The 26,685-nt window shown below is 42.2% G+C and overlaps 1 protein-coding gene across 1 annotated transcript in view; it reads left to right on the forward strand.

Annotated features, from left to right (window-relative positions):
- tmtc2b (transmembrane O-mannosyltransferase targeting cadherins 2b) overlaps positions 1-26,685 on the forward strand; it is a 176,895-nt gene that overhangs the window by 51,516 nt on the left and 98,694 nt on the right. Inside the window, exon 2 of the mRNA XM_039000635.1 lies at positions 25,360-25,939. Within this exon, the coding sequence (XP_038856563.1) occupies positions 25,360-25,939 (580 nt within the window). The remainder of the gene's footprint in view (positions 1-25,359; positions 25,940-26,685) is intronic.

Here is a 26,685-nt window from a genome sequence, read left to right on the forward strand (position 1 = left end):
GAGGCATGTTTAGTAGAAATATGATGTAACCTTAATGACAACCCCAGGCTTGATTAACTACAGTTCATAGTTAAAATACTGTAAACATCCCTTGTGAAATGTTTTATAACTTGTTCACTCTCGTCAATATAACCGTCGTGACCAGCAAGACAGAGAAGAGTCAGTCGGATGTGGTAGAAGATTTCTCCGCTAATCCCATGATTTATCAAAACTGCCTTGCCGGTTGAACCGAGCCATAGAAATAAACTGAAGTGTTCTCTCTGTGGCTTGGGTTTGTCCATGCTAACAGTACAACTTAGCCATATGGGCCCCTGTTGTTCTGGTGCTCATCAGGAATTATACTTTGTGAGAACATCAAAGGAGCATATTTGACAATAGGAAATGGCCACTTCCTGTGGCTGGCTGTGCAGGGCAACTTTCCTTAAAAAAGCACTCAAATGTTTTCATTTTTGCTAGGCTAGCTCAGGGACGTTTGCTGGCAACGGCATAGTTTTATACATTCAGAGTGGATACTTTGAGGTATCAGTGGGCAGAAAAGTCATATTATGAAAGGAATGGATTTGATTACCTGACCCATGTGAAATTGCTGTTACTTTATTTGGCCTTTTTTTAGACGTTTTTTTTCTTTTCTGCTGCATTAGATCTGACTTCTGGTAAACTTTTATAACCCATCATCAAGAAAATAAGAGTACGAAGACCAGGAAACCACCCCAGACCAATTGTGCGTGTTTATGTGCTACCCTTACTTCCGCAGGCTTAGGGTTAGTAATAAAATAAAAGGCATCTGTATTTCTGTTGGTTTCCTCTCAGATCAGACCAGTGGCTTTTGCCTCCTGATTTGAGCTAATTCACAGTTTGGACGATTGAGGAGAAATACACACTAAATCTTATTTAGATCAAACTTAATCAAACTTGTACAACCTGGGAAAGATTGAGCTGAAGAAATGCTCCTAGCTAAATCCCACCGCACTGTTCTGTCTAGCTAATCAAGACAATCAGCTAGCTGTTCTGCCGACAGGCCTGCCATCGAAAACAGGGTCGGTTTCCGGTAATGCAATCCTTCTTTCTTCATAATCGCAGGTATAATGTGGTCAGGCAACGCACATCAATCATAGACAATTGATTCTGCTTAGTTTTGCCTAGGATGGTTCAATGCTATTGATATTGCAAAATCAGTATTTAGTTCTCCCCATTTAAAACACCTCAAATATTGTTTTACTGAATGGATTATGCTGACTGTTGCAGTACATCTAGGTCTGTGATTCAATTAAGCCGGCTGATTGGAGTGAGGAAAATGACCCAAGTATTGTATTGACTCAAGGAAAGTAACTACTTCATAACACATTGATATAATAATGCAGTGAAGACAATGTGAAGGGATCAGGAAACTGAAGTCAGAGGGGTTGGCATGGTTTGCCCCCTAGTCTGGTGAACTATAAGTACAGTTAACAGCACTGGCTGCGTTGTTGCATTGAAGCCGTTGGTTTCCGTGTGGCTCAGTTGGTAGAGCATGGCACTTGCAATGCCAGGGTTGTGGGTTTAATTCCCTTGTGGGACCATTATGAAAAATGTATGCCCTCAATACTGAAAATCACTCTGGATAAGAGCATCTGCTAAATGACTCAAATGTAAAATGAAACCACATGACTTCTTTAGCCTGTTTGCTAGCTGCAAGCCTGCTAAAAGCGTCCCCCCCCCAGATATCTGTCTGATTTAGTGTTTTTTCATGGTATGTGACCCGACGCTGTCAGACTGTGTGACGATTAAGCCCGCTTTGTTATAGCTTCTCACCAATAGTTTTCCATTAATTGTATTTAAACAGCTTGTTTTTATTGGCCAACACAGTTTTATTTTAAACTAAGCTCATGGCAGGACTTAAATAACCCGTCACGCCATCAACTGTCTGACCAACATGTTGTTAATTTGTTTTAATTTCTACATTGAGGAATTCAGCATTATGTAAATGGAAAAGTAAATGGTGAAGTCAAAAAGCAGTAAAAGTACAACTGCTTACCAGGAAGGATGTGTGGTTTTTGTGATTTGGTGGCTGTAAAATTTAAAATGCATAAATGAGCTCCTTCACAAAAATGCAAATTGACACCATGTGGAAGACAAAGCATTTAAAAACACTTACGTGGCTATTTGGATCCCTTTTAGACATGTTTATAGGATTACTAGACTCTGCAGTCTCACGCGAGAGCGGCGCTCCTCGGTTGCTTTGCATTAATGAAGGCCTGAAGGGCGAGGAGATGGACCAGATGTCTTCCTTTCCTCATTTGTTTTATACTTAGATTTATATAAATTTTTCAAAATCTCTTTCCAATACATTCAACTCTACATACAAATATTTGTGTTTACAAACCTGAACAAAGATACTGTATATTCCATGTTAAACATGATATGGAATAAGGAAGCTGTAGTTCGGTTTGGAGTCTACTCTGGCTCACCAGTAAATACCCCATTATCTGTTTGATACCCGATTACTAGACCTTGACCAGATTATACTTGTCCTAGCCTAGCGTGTTTGTTTTTCCAAATCACAGTCATTGGCCTTGGCTATCTGAGAACGAACACTGAGTTAAAGGCATTATCAGAGGTAGGCCGCAATGGATACCATTCGAGAGCTACCAACTACACAATGGGGAACCACTCAATGTTAAGTAGCCAGGCCCTCCACTGTTGCACTGGGAGCCTTCGCTCAATATGGTCTTCTCCAATGGGAGCTCCATGTGCCTTCAATTAAGCCCGGAACCCTAATGAGGAAGTAATAAGGTGTAGGGTGGGAGGCATATGTCAACACAGGCCTGTAGTGACTATCTAATGAGATCACACAGAGCCGCATCCCGCTCGAAACCTCCCTCATTTGCATAATACATCTGTGCACATGTGGATACGCCACCGGTCTGCCACCGGTCTGTGGTGTTGTTGTCTCGGGAAAAACAACACTATCCGATTTCAGAGGGTACAGTTGTATTAAATGAGCAAATGTGTTAGTGTGTCGTAGCAGTTTTTGTTTACATAATGTTAACAGGGTTTATTTTAATTTGGTAATGGCATCCACATTACACTAATCATCACAATGTGCCCGCCCTGAAGTTTTAAAGGATGGCAGTGTTTTTCACCTCTTGCTCATCTACATAAACAGGATATTGGGAATACGACATACCCAGCCATCACCTGTGTCTCAAGACATCTTGAGACATTGCTGTTTTGAATCAATAAGTAAATAATGAAACCTTAGCAATACTACTTAGTGTCTTAAAAAGTAGTATATTTTAAGACGTCTTGAGACATCTTTAAGACGCGACACGTCTTCACTTTTTAAGAAGTCTTAAGATGTCTCAAGACGTCTTCACTGACGTGTCTTAAGACGTCTCAAGACATGGTGACGCCTAGGTATGAATAGTTTAAACCCCTAGTTAGCTCTCTCTCTCGCATGGCTCCTTGGCCTATTCACATTTGATTTATTTTAAATTTTAAATTGAACCTTTATTTCACTAGGCAAGTCAGTTATGAACAAACTCATATTTACAATGACGGCCTACCCCGGGCCAAACCCGGACGACGCTGGCCCAATTGTGCTCCGCCCTATGGGACTCCCAATCAGGGCCGGATGTGATACAGCCTGGATTCGAACCAGGGACTGTAGTGACGCCTCTTACACAGAGATGCAGTGATAGATTGCACAGAGCTCTCAGAAAACACTAGGTAATCACAATCCCTCCCGGAGTGATCAGTAGAGTGGTAAACCATGGCCTCGTTGTGTCCTTATGCACCAGCAGATGCAGGACGATTGGCCATAGCAGCAAAATGAATAGAATGTAAAGTTACTCCTACAGCTCTTTTGAATGCCACCGACTGAAATAAGACTCGCGCTAGCGGAGATCAGAGCACTAAAAGCATCCTCTCCTTCTTGGTCCGCTGGCATTCTTTCTCAGTTGCTCTTCCTGCACTTATGCTCCGGCTATAAACTTCAGTGGACAGAGGAAAGAGGAAGGCTCAGCAGTGCCGTGCCACGACCTGGCCCATCCTGAATGTCGGCGTGCCTCTTAAAGTCCCTCAGCGCTGGGGGGCAGGGAAAGAGAGATGGCAGGGCACAGGCCCACCACCCACCCCTCTTCCCTGCCACATGTACTGCCTGCATGGGAGTCTAGGGCCCGACATTCTACAGGCCCGCTCTCATTCATCTGGGTCAACAACCCCCCAGCCCAAATGATAAAAAAGCCCCAAGGTGGGCAGGATGGGACCCAGCATGCAAACAGAGCACGAGCAGATGAGAAAATGGGCCCCCATATTGATGTTCCTGTCCATGGGAGACAGGAGAGCTCTCCAAAACACAAGGGGAACAAAGTTTAATTAATTTATTATACCCTGGCCGAAAAGGTCATGGCGTGACAAAACTTATCCTGTTGTGAATAAGGCTGTGGAGGAGGATGAGCCCCACTAAAACTGTCCGGACTGTCTAGTAGACTGTTTAGACATGGGTCAGAGAGAGAGCGAGAGACAGACAGACTGGCCATGACTAAGTGATAAGATGGATAACATCCTTCCTCCAGAGCATAGGATAAGAGGCATTGGATAAAGCGTATTTGTCTGCCGGAGCTGCCTGTCAGTAAGATTCTTAAGAGCTAAGCAGTTAAATGCAATTAATTGGCTTAAAACTGTTTTTAAATGTCTATTCCTCTGATTTCCTAATCCCGCCACAGATGTTCAAACCAGCAGCACAATGAGCACATGTATGACTGAGTTAATTTATTTTCCCTGTCTGGCATGGCCATACAATAGACCCGTGTTCATGTCTCCCTACACAACCGTCTTGAAGCCTGTCTCATCATACAGTATGTCAACAGGGAGCAGACAGGTGTTTGGGTCTCTGAGTAGACTTTCTCTCAGGAGGGCCTGCATGTTGAATTACACCCTCAGGAAGGAAAACACCTGAGATACAACAGTGGAAACCACTGACCTATGTCTACCCACAACACTTAACCAAGAGTCGATGTCCATGCCCCTGTAGAAATGTAATTACCGTAATCAAAAATCCCCATCAAAATCCGTCTGTTTAAGCTAGAGATATCTGGGGATTTTTTTTGCATGGGCTGCGTCTCAGTACACCGCATCCGGTGATGTCAGCCTTACGCATCTGCGGTGGAAGGTGGCAGAGTTACATCTGTGTTTGTCAGACCAGCAGACATCCCGAAAATCGGTGTTCTCAAAAAAAGTCTGTAGTGTCCGAAAAGTTTGACCTACGAACTAATATGGAAATATGAGACTCTCACAAACACGTACATGTCGGTTGTTTTTCTCTAGGACCCCCACAATCCTCGCAAGACTCGTCTGAAGTCAGTACCACCGATCTGCCAACTTCTGTCTGTAGCGTCTGACCAGTTTGACCTACAAACTAATATGAAAATGAGACTCTCACAAACACGCCGGTTGTGTTGCTTTAGGATGTCCTCAAGCCACACAAGACTTGTCTGAAGATAGCCCGGTACCAGATTAAAAATGTATCGAAGAAAAGAAAAAAAAGTATATATACCCCTTGATTTATGCCACATTTTGTTATGTTGCAGCTTGAATTCAAAATGGATTAATAAAAAAAAGTTAGCATCCATCTACACACAATATACCATAATGACAAAGTGAAAACATGTTTTTAGACATATTTGAAAATTAAATACAGAAATATCTGATTTACATAAATATTCACGCCCCCTTCTACAAAGTCAATACTTTGCAGAAGCACCACTCGGGAACATTCAAAGTATCTTGGTAAGCAACTCCAGTGTAGATTTGGCCTTGTGTTTTAGGTTATTTTCCTGCTGAAAGGTGAATTGGTCTCCATGTGTTTGTTGGAAAGCAGACTAAACCAGGTTTTCCTCTAGGATTTTGCCTGTGCTTATAGCTGTATTCCATTTCTTTTCATCCTTAAAAACTCCCTAGTCCTTGCCATGACAAGCATACCATGACATGATGCCACAACCATGCTTGAAAATATGAAAAGGGGTACTCAGTGACATAATTATTTGTATTCAGGGCAAAAAGTTAATTTCTTTGCCACATTTGTTGCAGTATTACTTTAATGCCTTGTTGCAAACAGGATGCATGTTTTGGAATATTTGTATTCTGTGCTGGCTTCCTTCTTTTCACTCTGTTGTTTAAGGTTAGTATTGTGGAGTAACTACAAGTTTGTTGATCCAGCCTCAGATTTCTCATATCACAACAATTAAACTCTGTTTTAAAATCACCATTGGCCTCATGGTGAATTCCCTGAGCAATTTCCTGCCTCTCCGGCAACAGTTAGGGAGGATGCCTGGGTCTTCATAATGACTTGGTGTATTGATACACCATCCAAAGTGTAATTAATAACGTCACCATGCTTAAAGGGATATTCAAAGTCTGCTTTTTCTCTTTACACATCTACCAATAGGTGCCATTGTTTGCGAGGCATTGAAAAACCTCCCTGCTCGACAGGGATCTTACAGATAATTGGATGTGTGGGGTACAGAGATGGGTTAGTCATTCAAACATCTTGTTAACCACTATTATTGAACATGGAATGAGTCCATGCAACTTATGTGATTTGTTAAGCACATTTTAACTCCTGAACTTATTTAGGCTTGACATAACAAAGGGGTTGAATGCTTATTGACTCGAGACATTTTGGCTTATTTTTATTATTATTGATAAACAACATTTCTACAAACACAAAATTCCACTTTGACATTATGGGGTATTGTGTGTACATCATTGATACAAAATCTAAATTGAATAGATGTTTTATTCAGGCTGTAACACAACATGTAAAGGGGAATACTTTCTGAAGGCACATTATATATGGAAGTAGTTTAGTGCCAAAACAAAGGGGTTACACTTTTGTTTATATATAAACTGATCAAAAATATAAACGCAACATGTAAAGGGTGTGTCCCGTGTTTCATGAGTATATATAAAAGATCTCAGAAATGTTTCATATGCACAAAAAGCTTACTTCGCTCAAATTTTGTGCACAAATTTGTTTACATCCCTGTTAGTGAGCATTTCTCATTTGCCAAGATAATCCATCCACCTGACAGGTGTGGAGTATCAAGAAGCTGATTAAACAGCATGATCATTACACAGGTGCACCTTGTGCTGAGGACAATAAAAGGCCACTCTAAAATGTGCAGTTTTGTCACACAACACAATGCCACGGATGTCTCAAGTTTTGAGGGAGTGTGCAATTGGCATGCTGACTGCAGAAATGTCCGCCAGAGCTGTTGCCAGAGAATTGAATGTTAATTTCTCTACCATAAGCCACCTTCAATGTTGTTTTAGAGAATTTGGCAGTACGTCCAACCGGCCTCACAACCACAAACCACGTGTTACCATGCCAGCCCAGGACCTCTGCATCCAGCTTCTTCACCTGTGGGATTGTTTGAGACCAGCCACCCGGATAGATGATGAAACTGAGGTGTATTTCTGTCTGTAATAAAGCCCTTTTGTGGAGAAAAAAATTATTCAAAACAAGCTTCCTTTTGAATTATCTGTTTTTCCATGTATGAATCTGTTAACCCCTTACACAGTAGGGGTTAAAACCTGTTTGGGCTGCAAGCCCGACACCGGTACACTTATGACAACAGCCAGCTCAAAGTGCAGGGCGCGAAATTCAAAAGATATTTTTTTTAAATATTTAACTTTCACACATTAACAAGTCCAATACAGCATATGAAAGGTACACATCTTGTGAATCCAGCCAACATGTCCGATTTTTAAAATGTTTTACAGGGAAGACACAATATGTAAATCTATTAGCTAACCACGTTAGCAAAAGACACCACTTTTTTTACTCCAACAGTTTTTTACTCCATCAGTAGCTATCACAAATTCGACCAAATAAAGATATAAATAGCCACTAACCAAGAAACAACTTCATCAGATGACAGTCTGATAACATATTTATTGTATAGCATATGTTTTGTTAGAAAAATTTGCATATTTCAGGTATAAATCATAGTTTACATTGCAGCTACAATCAGAAATTGCACCGAAAGCAGCCATAATATTTACAGACACCAACGTCAAATACCTAATTACTCATCATAAAACATTTCTGAAAAATACATAGTGTACAGCAATTGAAAGACAGGCATCTTGTGATTCTAGACAATATTTCCGATTTATTAAATGTTTTACAGCGCAAACAAAATGTAGCGTGATATTAGCATAGCCACAATAGCCAGAAACACTTGGGCGCCCACGACCAGTCAACATGCACGACAGATATTAGAAATAGCATCATAAAATGTTTCTTACTTTTGGTGATCTTCCGTCAGAATGTTGGATAAGGTGTCCTTTGTCCAGAATAGTCGTTGTTTTGATCTGGAACGGCAAATATCCCTCTTCATTTAGCATGGGCACTTGCCAAGTGGCACGGATCACTCCAAAGTCAACAAAGTTAGAGAACGGAACACGGCAAAACTCCCGAAAAAATTTCAATAATCTGATTAAACTATATTGAAAAAACATACGTTACGATGATATGGTGACATGTATCAAATAAAATCTAAGACGGAGATGTTCGTCGTTCATAACGACAGCTAAACAGAAGCCATATCCATGTCCTCTTTCGCGCGCTCCAGAAACAGGATATGGACGGTCACGTCAAACAAAGACCTTTTATTCCACCTCAGACCAAGATAGACACGAAATTTCTTCTCTCACCGCATCTTGACAACCAGGGGAAGGCGTAGGAAGTGTTTGTAGACTCTTACGTATCACACCCATGTATAGGCATGCAGTTGAACAGGGCATCGATTTCTGACATTTCACTTCCTGGTCAGGAAAAGTGCTGCAGAAGGAGTTCTGTTTCACTCAGAGAAATAATTCAAACGGTTTTAGAAACTAGAGAGTGTTTTCTATCCAATTGTAATAATAATATGCATATTGTACGAGCAAGAATTGAGTACGACGCCGTTTGAAATGGGCACATTTTATCTGGCTACTCAATACGCCCCCTGCAGCCATAACAGGTTAACTAAAGACAGAGGAGAAGGGGAGGGAAGATTGAGTGCTAGCAGGAGAGGGTGGTAGAGGAAAAGGGGCAGAGAAAGATGGAGGTAGAGAGAGAGAGATGGATAGAAAGTGCATGGCGTGGTGTTGTCACGGCAGCCCTCTGCTGTCTACCCAGGAGTGAGGAGCTTGTTGACGGGTTTATGGGATGTAATAATCAGAGTGTATATCACACAGCCTGCTCTGCACAGGCAGGTTTGTAATTGGCTCTCACATCTGGCTGAGATTGGCTAGGCAACGCTATAACCTACATACAACTTGAAAGTTAGCCTTGGAAAGAGGCACTGCAGAAAAGGGATTGTTGTACTGAAGAACGCCCTAACTTGGCTCAATGGAAGAAAACGTGATTTAGCCATAACTCTCATTTTGCAGAGGAACTGCTACTATGCACTACGAGGGTCTTCATGGCCTTTAGAGGAAGCCAAACTATGCTATGCAGTTATGAAAGGCAATATTTCCATCTGTAAGAAGTTTAGTTGCTTGCAGAGCATTTACCTCCATCCGTGGCTCCTGTTTGACTAAACAGTGCTGAGTGCGGAAAATTGCCTTTATTACTCTGTCCAATCCTGGGCAGTGCAGCCAGACATGGTTCCGTCTGAGGGGGAGGGGCACTCCGACAGCCCTATTAATCACAGCCCTGCTGTGGATCTGCTCTCCTCTGCTCTGGTCTGTTACAGTACCGCTAATGATGCAACGAACACCTCGCCCAAAGCAACCTTCCACCATGCATAGCTGCCTAACCAGGGCTGCCCGGCGCTCATTTCTCCATGGTGATCAGTATGCAGAGCACACCCCAATAGGACCATCCCAGTCTAGTACAAAGGAGTGATCAGGATGCTAGGGAGCAGGCGGTGTCGTCCATTGAGCTAAAACAGTACTTCATCACTGCCCAGCTCCGTTCCATGGTCTGTCAAAGTGTCCCACTGTCTGCTTATCTACTGTGGCGTGAAATGGAGTGAGCCTGTGCGTTTGTACTGATGGAGCATTGCAAATAACCGCAGGGATGGACTCATTCTGCTGTGTTAGAAAATGCTAATATGCTAAAATAGTTTTGGAGGTTTCATATTATAATTGTTCATCCTTCAGTTTTCTTGACCTCAGACTATGGAATTCTATTATATTCAATCCGATACAACTTTATTGTCCCTCATAGGGGAAATTTAATGAGTCATTTATGCAAATAAAAGACAAATTACTGTATAATGAGGGTAATATGAGCATATACATTTTTATATAAAAGCAAACCCCTAGAGGAGGTTATTGACTTTGACCCAGTGTCACCTGCATCTTAAACCCCCAGTATCTACTCCTCCATTAACAACTTTAATGTGGGATTGCACAGGAGTAATTTATCCTTGTCGAAGGAGAGATGCGTAACACCCAACACTTAATTTGTGTAGTTCGTAGGAAAATTAAATCTATAAATGAGAAAGTGCCTGGGCTGGGCTTGTGTCAATCATTCTGCTCTCGAACCAACAAGGAAATGCCAGTCAGATCTGAAGAGGTTTTTTTGTGGGAAGATATTGTATACAAAATCTGTCTTTCTTTTGCCTGCATTTTAGTAATTTATGTCAAATGCAAGTAGGTTTTCATGTGCATAGCAATCAAATAGGTTAGCTAGTTTTACTATTTCCACCTATGACTAAACAACAGATGCTTTTAAACAAGTGATCCAATCTTGTATAACACTCACGTTCCTCAAGGCTGATATTATAATCTCACTTATCATACATGTCAAACAGAGTGGAGGAACTATTCATTCCTGACAAATGGGGATTTTCAGTGACCACAGTGTTCGTGTACTGTCTACAATGATCTACACCACAATTGTGACCGACCAATTTTTACATTGGATAAAAGTAGAGACTCTAGAAAATGGTATGTCATACACTACAGTTGAGGAACAATGGGAAAGTAATTATGCTTTGAAAGTTGATAAACTTGTAATCTCACTTTTGAGAAAATGGCTCTTGACTGTTTTGGTAAACCTACTGGAGAGTTCTTCTTTGTCTACACCCATTTAGCATCGTTCACACCCTATTAAGCCTTAGCCCCATCCGTCTCTTTAAGGATTCATATGTGAAGCCACGTACAAAACAACCAAATATTTCAAAACTAAAGGCTGGTTTATTTTACGTCTATCGACAGTTGTCGCAGTGACATCATGAACATTCTATTGTCGTCTGTGTCACGATCGTCGTAATAACATTCGGACCAAAGTGCAGCGTGAAATTGGTTCAACATATTTTATTTGAAGTGAACCGCACAAAAAACAATAAAGAGCAAACCACACGTGAAGCTATGGAATGCTCACAGGCAACTACACATTAACAAGATCCAACAAAAACCCAGTGGGGGATTGGCTGCCTAAATATGATCACCAATCAGAGACAACGCTAAACAGCTGCCTCTGATTGGGAACCATACCAGGCCAACATAGAAATAAAACAACCTAGATTACCCACCCTAGTCACACCCCGACCTAACCAACATAGAGAATAAAAAGGCTCTCTATGGTCAGGGCGTGAAAGTCTGACATCAAACTTGTCATTGTCGTTCTGAAAAAGTATAAACACAAAAATGACAGGCTGCCCAAAATAGCCTAATTAGATTATTTTAACACCAATAAACCCACCCCTTTAAAAGGAATTTAGTAAATGTCAATCTAGCAAACCAGGTAACTAAAAACAACTTTCTAAACAATGTTTTGGTTTGTTTCTACCTTGTTAGCTAGCTAGCTAATGTTAAGTTAACTTGCTAGCCAGTTCAAATAATGACCATATCATATAGCTGACAACATCTTCCCTTTAGCTCATTTGTCTTCATTATTACAGGAAAATAAACTCACAACAAGATCATTATTTACAAGTTAATGGGGAGCCAATTACAGAAAATTGCTTATGGCTTGAGTGTGACAAAATAAAAGAAGGGCATTCTACCATGGAATTTTAGAACTCGGACACGGTCTCATTGGCCTAACGTTATATCCTAATTTGACTTTGGTGCATGTTATGTTCTTCACATTACCGTCTCTGGTAAACACATACTATATCAAATAAAACCAATGTTTATTTGTCACATGCACAGGATACAGAAGATGTAGTGCAATGGTTACATGCGTAGTGGTGTCTTTTGTTTAGACATGTAGCTAGCTTCAGAGGACACATGACTCGACCTTCGCCTCCCGAGCCTGTTGGGGAGTTGCAGCGATGAGACAAGATCGAAATTGTGGAGAAAAAGGGGGTAAAATACAAAAAATAAATAAATATTATAATAATTTCAAATGTATAATATCTGAAAATATAGCTAGCAAGACTATCGTACCCATATACATGGATGGATGCTTCTCCCTCTCTGTCACGGATGCCATTGCCCTATTTGAAACTCTCGACCTGCTGCACTACAGCCCCGTCGATGTGAATGGGGGCATGTTCGGTCCCTCCTTTTCCTCTAGTCCACGATCATCTCCTTTGCCTTGATCACACTGAGGGAGAGGTTGTTGTCCTGGCAGCACACTGCCAGATCTCTGACCTCCCCCTTATAGGCTGTCTCATCGTTGTCGGTGATCAGGCCTACCACCGTTGTGTCGTCAACAAACTTAATGATGGTGTTGGAGTCGTACTTGGCCACGCAGTCGTGGGTGAACAGGGATTACAGGAGGGGACTAAGCATGCACCCCTGATGGCCCCCGTATTGAGGTTCAGCGTGGCAGATGTGTTGTTGCCTACCTTTACCACCTGGGGGAGGCCCGTCAGGAAGTCCAGGATCCAGTTGCGGAGGGAGGTGTTTAGGCCCAGGGTCCATAGCTTAGTGATGACCTTTGTGGGCACTATGGTGTTGAACACTGAGCTGTAATCAATGAACAGCATTCTCACATAGGTGTTTATTTTGTCCAGGTGGGAAAGGGCAGTGTGGAGTGCAATAGAGATTGCATCATCTGTGGATCTGTTGGGGCTGTATGCGAGTTGGAGTGGGTCTAGGGTTTCCGGGATGGTGTTTATGTGAGGCATGACCAGCCTTTCAAAGCACTTCATGGCTACCGAAGTGGGTGATACGGGTCGGTAGTCATTTAGGCAGGTTACCTTGGCTTTCTTGGGCACAGGGACTATGGTAGTCTGCTTGAAACATGTAGGGTATACAGACTCATTTAGGGAGAGGTTGAAAATGTCAGTGAAGACACTTGCCAGGTGGTCCGTGCATGCTCTGAGTACACGTCCTGGTAATCCGTCTGGCCCTGCAGCCTTGTGAATGTTGACCTGTTTAACCATTTCACACATACCAACAAACGGGTGTGATCATTCTACAGTGGTCCCTGTTGCGTACGATCAAACCGGTGTGAATAGAACACTTGATTAGAACGCCTGATTAGAACTCTTATTTAGAACGTCCATTTTCGATTGATGCAACAATCAGTATTTGAGTTGGCCACACTTTTTATACAGAAACATTTTGCACAAACACAGTCCTTACAAAGTTATGTCCAGAATGTGGCCAATTTATTTTTGGATGGAATGATCAGACATTCACAGAAGTAGTTATAGCATAACACAATCATCCAAACCAGAAAAATGTAGGCTACATTTGTTCTAGCTCTAACTGAGGAAAGATTGATGTAGCACAAGCGGTCATATGTTTATTACTCTCAGCTGACATGAACTACAATATAAATTAGCTAATAGCAATTACTGTTTATAATTAATCACATCACGGGTGAGCTCATCATTGATCGAAATAATTGAGTAAAACACTTTCTAGAAATCGAAAGTAATCCGACGATGGGAAGTTTGTGCGCACCGCCAACGTGTTTTTTTTGCATCGACCAAAGATAATAAGAGGAGACAAGATGAGTTTGGTCTGTTTATAGTATGCATGTTGAAGGGGGTGTGTCGTCTACGATCATCCACTTCCCTTCATTCACTTCCGGAAGTTTGCCAGGAAGATGAGTGAATCATTCCTTCACCGCATTATTACATCTTTGGTCTGACAGACATGCATAATGCATTGTATAATGTCAAAAAACATGGCGCCACACATAGCTGGCAAATAGCTTAGCTCATTATAATCAGTACAACCATAGTTGTCCATTACAATATATGCAATAATCGGAATGCATGATTTTTCACCAGTAATTGAAAACGTGAAAAAAACTGTAAATACATTAAGCTCCATACATACATACATACTGTACATACATACATACATACATACATACATACATACATACATACATACATACATACATACATACATACTGTATGCGCCCACAGTAGAAACGACATCGCGATATACAGAAAATAAGGAACTTACTGTCCAAAGTTATTATTTGTAAGGAAAACAAGACGGAAGGCAAAGCGAGTGCCAGCAAGAAAATGTTCCAATTCTTGCAAGACTGCGCAAATATATGCATACTTGATCTGCGCAAACATGAGTGAAGTGCGGTGAAGTGAAGTTGCTTTGGGCTCAGTAAAGCCTCAAACATAAATTGTCTCTGAAATGGGCTACTTCTATGTGAATTAATGAGGAGGCGGAACACACCTCAATTCAAACTGTTGTTAGAAAATACAACTTGTTCGAAAATAGTTTGAAATTGACAAGTTGAAACAGCCTATAGATAATTAGCAGGCAGTGCGTGTTAACTGTCCTGTTGCGTATTAATCACATTTTGGAACAGTGAGTGCATTCTGACATCACGTGCATAAAACAACTCACGCTGGGGTGACCGTTAGAGATATTTGGAACGCACGTGTGAAAAGGTTAAAGGTCTTGCTCACATCTGCTATGGGGAGCATGATCACACAGTCATCCGGAACTGCAGGTGCTCTCATGCAAGCTTCAGTGTTTCTTGTCTCGAAGCGAGGCATACTGACCAGCTTATGTTATAGACAGAAGCCTGCTACATGGCAGACCAATCCGAACTCATCTCTCGGCATGTCCAGCCCATCCATTATCTCAGCCAATCATGGGAAGGTCCCTTCTTTTTCCGTGGCTAAACCACCTAGGCTCGTAATTTAACAATTGTATTCGTATTTACAGATGGCGTACATGTTTGTTATTATGGCACATGAAAGTTCACATGTTCCAGAAGGCATTTCTGCCAAAGTTTACTTTCAAATGCCTCTCCGTGGAGTAGTGACGTGCGACATACGCCTAGTTTCCTGAAACAAATCACAATTACCTTCTCTGTTTGTCCTGGCTGACTGGCGGGTCACTAAACTCTCTCCTCCACTGACTGTATAGCTTGTGGTCCCAGTTCTCTTGTGGTCCCAGTCTTGCCAACTCCTATGCATTGTCACACCATTGTCAAGACTACACAAACTGACAGCACAGATCTGAGACCAGTAGGCTACTTATAGGCCTACTAAACTCAATTAGCAAAATGGCTGACATTTATTGTAATCGGCCGCCAGCAGGTCATATAGAATTTTAAAAAATATATAATAATTGATGTTTAGCTGGGTGGTGCAAAAATTAATTGTAGTGATAATGTTACGTTCGTTATAGCGATGAGACCAAAGCGCAGCGTGATTTGAATACATCTTCTTTAAAGAAGAAAGAACACTGAACGAACTATACAAAAACAACAAAACGAACGTGAAGCTATATAATAATAGTGCTGACACAGGCAACTAACCATAGACATACAAAAACCCTAGACAGGGCAAAAAACATATATCACCCTTGTCACACCCTGACCTAACCAAAAATAATAAAGAAAACAAAGAATACTAAGGTCAGGGCGTGACAGATAACTCAGGAACCATTGTTTGTGATCAAGGTGTCTGTTGACAAAGATATCTAATATGATTGTTGTCTGAATATGAATTGAAGCAAATCAGCATTTACTCAGAACAGGCATACTTCTATATGAGTATGCAATAGCACTGAGACTTGATCATGTTTTGGTACGTTTGGCATATTCTTATCCAGACATATCCCATTAATAGTGTGTTTCTCTAATGCCTGATTTGTAACGATGACACAAAGGTTTATGTTTTTTTCTCTCTTTAGGCAAATTACTTCTGTGACTGACTTTGAGCTTTTTATTTTAATCTCTTACTTATATTAATAATTCATTTTTTCAAATGATATTTTGGGGGGTTTTGAGTATGTTGAAATTCAAAAGAATACAGTATTACAATTGATAAGACACCCTTTCTTCCACGAGTGAGAGTAAAAGTCAATCATAAAGATGACTTTTACAGTAGTACTCATGTTCTGTGGTGTTCTTGTATAAGAAAGATACAAATGTTTATGTTACACTTCCTTAACAGATACAGCATGTATTGTCATGATTTTACAAACAGAAGCAGTCCTCATAAGCACTTGAGCACAAAATGAAAGAGTCAGATTGCCAACCTTGAGAATTGGCACCATGAGAGTGGCATTAAGGTTTTATACTGTTCTATTGTTGACCTGTTAGCATGCCCATGGAAAGAAACATTACACAAAGGAGCTGGTGGAAAACCTGAGAGGAGAACACAAAGGCCTCAGTAGGCATTCGCAAAATACGGCTGTGCTCCTTTCAGATATTAAAGCAGGGTGATGACACATACTTGGCAGAGACGACATCACTTTTCCCAACTGCCAGTGCAGTTTTCCCTTGTTTTACATGCTGGCATAAAGTGGAAACGATTGTGTATTGTTCTGAGAAGACCACTTTTTACAGTCATTGCTCTCCCTCTAAAATTGTCTCTGATAGCATACTGTATGATAAAAGTAAGTAGGCTGTTTAAACGTTTTTCAAAATGTTTGCTTGTCAACTTTACGTTCTTTAAATCTGACATATTCCTGTCAAAGAGGATGTGTGAGTGCAGCAGTTTTGATGTGAAACTCTCCATTCATACATCTCAGCTGTAACTTATTGGAGGAAGGAAGGAAACACACTGACAGAATTAGCATAGTCATTAATCTGCCAGTTTCTTCTGCAGTCCTTGCCAGTTTCTTCTGCAGTCCTACTCGTATCTGGCTTCTGCTCTCTGATTCATCTGATTCATCATCCCATTCCAAATAGTTCATGGTACCCGTTAACCTTTTACTGCAGTGGCCTAAATCAGGGTCACACATAGTGTTTCTTGGTAGACTTAAAGAAATCTACTTTGAAACAAAAATATACACCTCACCAGTGGCGACTCATCATTCAGGGCAGGTGGGGAAGAGCCCCACCTGTTTTGAGCCCCATCTGTTTAGCAAAAAAAAGAACATGTTATTTTGGCGCTAATACGTGTCACATATCAGTTTGCAAACAATGTAATGTAACAAGTCGCCAGATGGAAGCCACTCCTCAGTAAAAGGCACATGACAGCTGCTTGAAATTTGCCAAAAGGCACCTAAATGACTCTCAGACCATGAGAAACAAGATTCTCTGGTCTGATGAAACCAAGATTGTAGTTCTTTGGCCTGAATGCCAAGCGTCACGTCTGGAGGAAACCTGGCACCATCCCTACTGTGAAACATGGTGGTGGCAGAATCATGCTTTGGGGATGTTTTTTAGCGACAGGGACTGGGAAACTTATCAGGATCAAGGGATATATTAACAGAGCAAAGTACAGAGAGAGATCCATGATGAAAACCTGCTCCAGAGCGCTCAGAACTTCGGACTGGGGCGAAGGTTCTCCTTCCAACAGGACAACAACCCTAAGTACTCAGCCAAGACAATGCAGGAGTGGCTTTGGGTCAAGTCTCTGAATATCCTTGAGTGGTCCAGCCAGAGCCTGGACTTGAACCCGATCGAACATCTCTGGAGAGACCTGAAAATAGCTGTGCAGCAATGCTCCCCATCCAACCTGACAGAGCTTGAGAGGACCTATAGAGAAGAATGGGAGAAACTCTCGAAATGCAGGCGTGCCAAGCTTGTAGCGTCATACCCAAGATGACTCGAGGCTGTAATCACTGCCAAATGTGCTTCAACAAAGTACTGAGTAAAGGGTCTGAATACTTATGTAAATTTGATATTTCATGTTTTATTTTTTATACATTTTCTAAAATGTCTAAAAACCTGTTTTTGCATCGTCATTATGGGGTATTGTGTGAAGATTGATGAGGGAAAAAAACAATTCAATCAATTGTAGAATAAGGCTTTTAGGAAAAAGTCAAGGGGTCTGAATACTTTCCGAATGCACTGTGTATATATATACATATATTTTTCAATATATTTTCCTTTATTATTTTCCCCTAACCCTACCACTCCTCCCCTAATTGGAGTAAACTAATGAACAACAACACTTAGGCTTCTACTTCCAGCTTATTCATACTATATACATTATACAGACACAGTGTATTTTGCAATAGTTATCTTGTTGTTTTTATTCCCACCATTCAACCCTTCCCATCTATCGCTTAACACCATCCAAATTGGATTTCTATATTTTTCAACTGTGATGTTTCACATAAGTTCTGAACCTTTCTAATCTGATAGTTTTTACAGATTGTAAATTAAAGATAACATTTTTTGCTAAAAGTGTTATTATATTATAGATTGATTGACTATGACTTTTTAACCTCTCTGCACTACGGATCCCTTTAGCGGGATCATTTTCCTAAACAACCGCTGAATTGCAGGGCGCAAAATATTACAAAAAATATTTATAATCATGCAATCACAAGTGAAATATACCAAAACACAGCTTAGCTTGTTGTTAATCCACCTATCATGTCAGATTTTGAAAATATGCTTTACAGCGAAAGCAATCCAAGCTTTTGTGAGTGTATCAATCAATGCTAGAACAGCTAGCCCCAAATTAGCATGGTCACGAAAGTCAGAAAAGCAATACAATTAATCGCTTACCTTTGATAATCTTCGGATGTTTGCACTCACGAGACTCCCAGTTACACAATAAATGTTATTTTTGTTCGATAAATATTACTTTTATAACAAAAAAAACGCCATTTGGGTTGCGCGTTATGTTCAGAAAACTACAGCCTCGTTCCGTTCGACGAAAATTCCAAAAAGTATCTGTAATGTTCGTAGAAACATGTCAAATGTTTTTTATAATCAATCCTCAGGTTGTTTTTAACATACATAATCGATAATATTTCAACCGGACCGTAACCTATTCAATAAAAGAGAGAAAGAAAATGGAGAGCTACCCCTCTCGCTCGCAGGAACTAATCAAAGGACCCCTGACTAGTTTTGAAATATCTCGCTCATTTTTCAAAATAAAAGCCTGAAACTATGTCTAAAGCCTGATCACAGCCTGAGGAAGCCATTGGAAAAGGAATCTGGTTGATACGCCTTTAAATGGAAGAAAGACGGGAAATGAAACACAGATACAATTTTAAAAAATCACTTCCGGGTTAGATTTCCTCAGGTTTTCGCCTGCAAAATAAGTGTTGTTATACTCACAGACAATATTGACAGTTTTGGAAACTTTGGAGTGTTTTCTATCCTAATCTGTAAATTATATGCATATTCTACGATCTGGACCTGAGAAATAGTCCGTTTACCTTGGGAACATTATTTAAAAAATAAAAATAAATAAAAATCTGACCCCTAGCGTCAAGAAGTCACCCAGTATTGCTATCTGCAGAGTTAGCTACATGTAAATGTTGCAATTCTTCAGCCATTCCTGGACCTGTGACCAAAAACAAGCTACATATGGACAGCACCAAAATAAATGATCTAATGACAAATGATCTAATGACACAGCAAAATCTGCAGAGCTGGGAAGGTTGTATCCCCCATATATTTAACATTCTATTGGATGCAAGAATTTTGTATAATCATTTAAATTGAAATTAAAGTTTTGCGTATCAGTTCATAAACCATGTGCCATGGAATCGGTACATTGAAAATATTTTGGGGGTCCATACATTGCAATTTCATTGTGGCATGATTCATACACACTCTTATTAAAATGAAAATACATTTATCATTTCAATTGAGCTTTTAACCATTGCATTTTCAAACTAGCTCTGATCAATCTCCATCATTTTGAGACGTCTTTGCAAAAAGGTATCCATATTTTCTGTTGCTATCTCTTTAATGTTGAGCCTTTTTGAAGGGAAAGTGATCTTCTTCATTGAGAAGATGTGGAGCTTGTGAGGGGAGTTAAAGGCGCTGCATGGTCAATCCGAAGTCTGCATTGGCCTTGCAACATTTACGGTGATATGGCCTCTGCAGAAGTCAGGGCATTCATTCTTCTTGCACTTTGCAGAGCAGCGCAGAGCTGTTGTGAAGGAAGTTGTCAAGGAAGTGAGTTACTGTTTATACCGGACTTCCTGCCCTCACCTACAGTACCGTCAACCAATCAATGCGGAGCTACACAGAGCCCTCCGCATTTTTACAAAATTTGAGAGGCGCACGGCAAAAGCACTATGAAATTCAATTTGATCTCTGCTTGCCTCCGGAGGCTCCGCAATTGCGTCACACCATCAATACGGCGCCTCCGACCTTATTATCGGATCAAGCATGAATTGGCTCTTAATCACGGCTTTGATATAAGCACCAGACACTTTACTGGGTTTGTTTTCCTTTCTGGGTGAATCACACGCCTTTGTTTTGATGAAGTCATGCACTACTCTGGTCTCAAAACATTTGAAGTCATGAGCTGCTATCAACACTGCTGCATTTGAGTTTTGTCTAGATCCACCACAACAATCACTATGAGTACTATATTGCCTGGTGGATTAAGTTATCTACATACTAGGCCTACATAAAGTTGATAATGTTTCCTCTATGAGCTTGCATCGTTTATATGTTTTTCTGACTAGCCTGCTCTGTAGGCCTATCTTTTCTTGAGCTTTGGATGAACCTTCCTGTTAAAAGTGAACATTGAAATACTTAGTACGTAAAAAGTGCACCAGAATCTGTGCAAAAACTTTGGCAAGCCAGAGTGATGAGGAAAAAAATATCTGACCGATTAAGTCACACAATACTCTTCCTAGAAATTGGGGCGCAGACATAACTTGGGTGGGACAGGGTGGAAGCCTGGGTGGGGTGTGAGGAAGTGGGAGGTGATGCTTTTTCGGGTTTCGCTTGTTAGCGGTCACATGATCCCACCGGTCCTCTGGGAGTCGCCAGGCAGGCGCAGAAAGCGTGCGGGTGGCGAAGGAATGCACTCACGTCTGGAAAAGATTTGCAGTGCACAGAGAGGTCTTCCTGCTGCCAGCTTCCCAGAAAGATGTGCCCAGCCACATAAACCCAATCTTCCACTCTGCCAGGCAGGACCGGCAGTCCCTTTAGCCAGAGCTGAATGGGGCTGGATGTGCTGCGGTGATCAGGACCCACGCAACCATGCTGAACAGGATTAATTAATGAATGGCCTTGGATTGCATTGAGAAACTGGCTATGATTAGACTTGTCATCATACAAATGTTTTAATTCCTCTGTAGACATCCACTTGGAGCAGTGGTGGGTAAGGAGACGTGGGTTATTCGACCCCTTCTCTTATTCCCCTCTCTCTCTTTCCACAGTCTTCCATCCTCTCCCCCTGAGAGTGCCTGTCAACTGCAGTGGTGTAGGTGATCGCCTGCCTCTCTGACATGACATTCAAGAAGCTGACACTCGGAGAGCTGAACATGCAGTGCATTCGAAAGTAGTCAGACCCCTTAACTTTTTCCATATTTTGTTACTTTACAGCCTTATTCTAAAATGAAGGAAAAAAATCCCTCATCAATCCGCACACGTTACCTCACAATGACAAAGCAAAAACAGGTTTTTATACATTTTAGCAAATTTATTTAAAAAAAAAACAAATATTACATTTACATACAGTAATTCAGACCATTTACTCAGTACTTTGTTGAAGCACCTTTGGCAGCGATTACAGCCTTGAGTCTTCTTGGGTATGACGCTACAAGCTTGGCACACCTGAATTCGGGGAGTTTCTCCCATTCTTCTCTGAAGATCCTCTCAAACTCTGTCAGGTTGGATGGGGAGCGTCGCTGCACAGCTATTTTCAGGTCTCTCCAGAAATGTTAGTTCGGGTTGAAGTCCGGGCTCTGGCTGTCCCACTCAAGGACATTCAGACACGTGTCACTCCTGCGTTGTCTTGGCTTTGTGCTGTTGTCCAATTGGAAGGTGAACCTTCACCCCAGTCTGAGGTCCTGAGCGCTCTGGAGCAGGTTTTCATCAAGAATCTCCCTGTACTTTGCTCCGTTCACCTTTCCCTCGATCCTGACTAGTTTCCCAGTCCCTGTTGCTGAAAAACATCCCCACAGCTGCCACCACCATGCTTCACCGTAGGGATAGTAATTGGCCAGGTGATGAGCGGTGCCTGGTTTCCTCCAGACGTGATGCTTGCCATTCAGGCCAAAGAGTTTAATCTTGGTTTCATCAGACCAGAATCTTGTTTCTCATGGTCTGAGACTCCTTTAGGTGCCTTCTTGCAAACTCCAAGCGGTTGTCATGTGCCTTTTACTGAGGAGTGGCTTCCGTCTGGGCTCTCTACCATAGAGGCCTGATTGGTGGAGTACCGCAGAGATGGTTGTCCTTCTGGAAGGTTCTCTTATCTCCACAGAGAAACTCTGGAGCTCTGTCAGAGAAACCATTGGGTTCTTGTTCATCTCCCTGACCAAGGCCCTTCTCCCCCGATTGCTCAGTTTGGCCGGGCGGCCAGCTCTAGGAAGAGTCTTGGTCGTTCCAAACTTCTTCCATTTAAGAATGGAGGCCACTGTGTTCTTGGGGACCTTCAATGCTGCAGAAATGTTTTGGTACCCTTCCCCAGATCTGTGTCTCGACACAATCCTGTCTCTGAGCTCTACGGACAATTCCTTTTGACCTCATGGCTTGGTTTTTGCTCTGACGTGCACTGTCAACTGTGGGACCTCATATAGACAGATGTGTGTCTTTCCAAATCATGTCCAATCAATTGAATTTAACACAGGTGGACTCCAATCAAGTTGTAGAAACTTCAAGGATGATCAATGGAAACAGGATGCACCTGTGCTCAATTTCGAGTCTCATAGCAAAGGGTCTGAATACTTATGTAAATAATGTATTTCTGTTTATTTTATTATTTTATTCATTTACAGACATTTCTTAAGACCTGGTTTGCTTAGTCATTATGGGGTATTGTGTTTAGATTGGCATTGGTTTTTGGTATTTTATTTTGGTGCCAGAGCTGGTGAGGTTTCAAACAGTATATAATGTATCTGTCCTTTCTGCCACCACTTCAATGGAAAAAAGGCACACTTGTCTTCCAAATGGATTAAAGATGTAATTGAACCATAATGCCTCTGATGTGAGCGCCTTGTGCTGGAGTGAAGATCTCACTTGACAAATTGGCTAAAGAAAATAAACTTGTATATCAGAGTCATGAACCAAAGAGAGATCTTACTCTGCCAGTGGTGAGCTGCCTGGAGGTCCAGAGAAACCCATCAGGCCTGGGTTCAAATACTATTAGAAATCTATCATATACTTTCAGCATTTGCTTTAGCCTGTCTGTAGAGCCAGATGGGTGGGGTTGGCACTTTTGTGACTATTCTATTGGTTCGATTGTGCCAGGCAAGCTCTATCAATCCCAGCTCATGTATATGAAATTATTTCAAATAGTTTTGAAACCAGGTCTGAAACCAAATGATCTGCTCACTGACATGTCAGGCATTTTCATTACATAGAAATATCTCTGGCTGATTTTTGCCTCTCCGCTTCCATATAGGCCAGGTTGGTTCTATTAATTTCCCCCCAGATCTATCATAAGGAGGGCTATCTGTCCTCGCCCTGTCAGAGGTAGTTCATTTAGCTATTTGTTGTGGGTTGCAATCTTCATACCTTTCCCCTTTTCAACAACCTCATCTGCTTTCTGGCATAGCCATATTGAGAAGCAGGGCAAGATGGCTGCTATTTGCGGCCATGTAGGACAATGCCGGGTAAAAGTTCTAGGTTTAAGAGCTACACAAAGGCAGCGTTTTCCCCCCCAAAATTATCCATAGATAAATTATTCACCTTGATTCATCTGCCGCCGTGGCGCATTTCTTTGAATTCCTTGTTTGTCTCAGTCCGTTATTGTGTGTTGTGCAGTGTGTGCCTGTTTTCTCCCTCTCCTCGCTCCATGTCTAATTGCGTGTGCTAATTGTGCCCGCCGTGGGGACTCATTACAACCTGTCGTTCTCGGTATGTTATCACACGTGTCATATCCCATCCATCAGGCTTTTTAATTACGCGGTGGCATTCTGTGTTATCATGCACCTCCTCCTCTCTAAGGAGGCTCATTACATAGCCATCATCTCCCCGCCTGCTCCACCTGCCTCCCCCTGTCTCCCGCCTACTTCCCAGACACACGGGGTTCAAGGTCTTGTGTCAGTGCCGGTAACAGCTAGGTAACAAAGACGCAGACATGATCTGCTCCGGTAGGGGGCTAATAGCACATCTACCAACCCTCACACCTCACACAGCTTGGGCCTGATGTATGGCCGTCAGGGTCAAACACTCAGGCGCAACCCCGAACACCAGCCATGGGGAGGGGGGACAGTACAGTACACAGGCCAGGGTTGCCCCGTGGTGGGGTAGCTACTGTACATGCACAGCATGGTCTCTCCATGAGTGTCCATGGCCCCTCAACACTTATTATGCATGGCCTTAACACTGCTCTCTAGTTTGCTCTCTCTAGTCCCTCCTGCTTTGTAATCCCTTCCACAAACATATTTATTCATCCGTCCTCCCTTGCCTCTCTCTCTTGACACAGTGTGGCGTGTCTGTGTGTGAGATACCCAGTACTCAACGGTTGGTAAACACAGGGCTAGCTGTGATTGACACGTCTTTGGTCCCTGGCTCCCCATGCTCCTTTATGCCAACATGGCATTCCCCCTCTCTCTCTCTCTTTGTTGCTTTATTTGTTTTTGGTCAAGGGTGTGGTACATGCGCCTCTGCAGTCCCTGAGTCCACACAGTAAGAGCCTTGGTGAGCACTCCTCTCTCTGCTTACTCAGACTTTATGTCGGTGAAGGCCACAATACCACTCTCAAAGAAGGTTTACTCAAGTTTCAAGCTACAGTACTTATATACAGCAATGTATCACACTCAGAGGGGTGATCACACATCTTTACATGTACATCAGCCTTCTCTGTGATGGGTTGTGTCCCTGTCAAGCATGAGCAGGTTTCAAGGTGATTTGATTTCTGTCTAAGGCTCCTATCTTTGGGGCATGATAAATGACCACTGCTGAGTTTGAAAAAAAGCCAGACATTTCTTTCAGTCCTTGCAATTCTACTGAATGTGATACTACAGTGAAAACATACTGTGTCATATTGATTGAATTGACTGAAACCCCAGTCCCAAGCGCTGTGGTGGCATTGCCCTTGATCAGGTTATCTATAAGCATGAGGATCATTGCACATGCATCTTCTAACCCCTCTGTTTTCCATCTGCCCACAGCCGTGCGATCAAAACCAATCAGGATCTGCTACCAGAGACTCCGTGGATCAACATCTTCTACGATGACTTCTGGGGCACCCTGCTCACCCACAGCGGCAGCCACAAGTCCTACCGGCCCCTGTGTACCCTCTCCTTCCGCCTCAACCATGCCCTGGGTGGTCTGGAGCCCTGGGGCTACCACCTGGTCAACGTGGGCCTCCATGGGGCCGTCACGGCCCTCTTCACCTGGCTGGCCCGCTTGCTGCTAGGAGAGGGCCTGTGGAGCCTCCTGGCTGGGTTATTGTTCGCCTCGCATCCCATCCACACGGAGGCGGTGGCGGGCGTGGTAGGCCGTGCCGACGTGGGCGCCGCCCTCTTCTTCCTGCTGTCTCTGCTGTGCTACGTGCGTCACTGCGCCCTGCGAGGGGGCCCTGCGGGGCCCTGCAGGCTGGGGGCCTGGCTCCTGGGCAGCCTGGGTTGTGCTGCCTGCAGCATGCTGTGGAAAGAGCAGGGGGTGACTGTATTGGCCGTGTCGGCACTCTATGACGTCTGCGTGTTCCACCGGCTCAAGTTGCGTCAGGTCATCATGCTCTTCTACAAGGTAAACAGTTTGTTTTTTCCCATGTATCTGATTTCCTCCTCTCTCTCTCCCTTTGGCAAAACCCTGGCAAACTGCAAAGTGGAAAGCCAATCTATTCACATGGGTTTTGTTGTGTGGAAGTATGCCTGTGTAATGTTTGCTTTTCATTAGGATGTAATTTGCAAAACCTTTTGCCATGTATGTGCAGCTGTGTGATCCGGAATGAGCTGCTGTTTTGTCCTTTGAATGCAAGGAAATATACACGTGGGGAAGAAAAACAAAGGGAAAGTAGGCTATTTCTATATACTGTTTGTGTATTTGGATACAAACACAAAGATACACATCCGTAAGTGACTGTCAGAGCAGTGACGTGAGTTAGGGAATCGTATTATTATGGAAATAGGGTCATGGGAAGCTGATAAGGACTTTTGTCAGTTGAATTTGAATTCTCATGGTGCCTTGCTGTCTGTCGTCTTGTGTACAAATCCTACATTATCCTTGAACAGTGTCATGATCATTATCCATCGATAACTCCCCTTGTGACACAATTTGTTACCAAACACATATTAGATCTCGCTTTAGTAATAAGTAAACAATCAAAACGATCACAGTTTCAGGATTTGTTAATTCATCGTCTGTCACTATAATGTAGTGCATGTTATTGAGATGAATGATACTTTAAAGTGACATAATGATGATGAGGTGGTACTTTGTTTACATGTAACACGTTATCATTGGAATTAATCTTCATCATGTGTTTTTAGCGT

This window comes from Salvelinus namaycush, chromosome 9 (genome assembly GCF_016432855.1).
Source record: "Salvelinus namaycush isolate Seneca chromosome 9, SaNama_1.0, whole genome shotgun sequence".
NCBI classification, from domain to species: domain Eukaryota; kingdom Metazoa; phylum Chordata; class Actinopteri; order Salmoniformes; family Salmonidae; genus Salvelinus; species Salvelinus namaycush.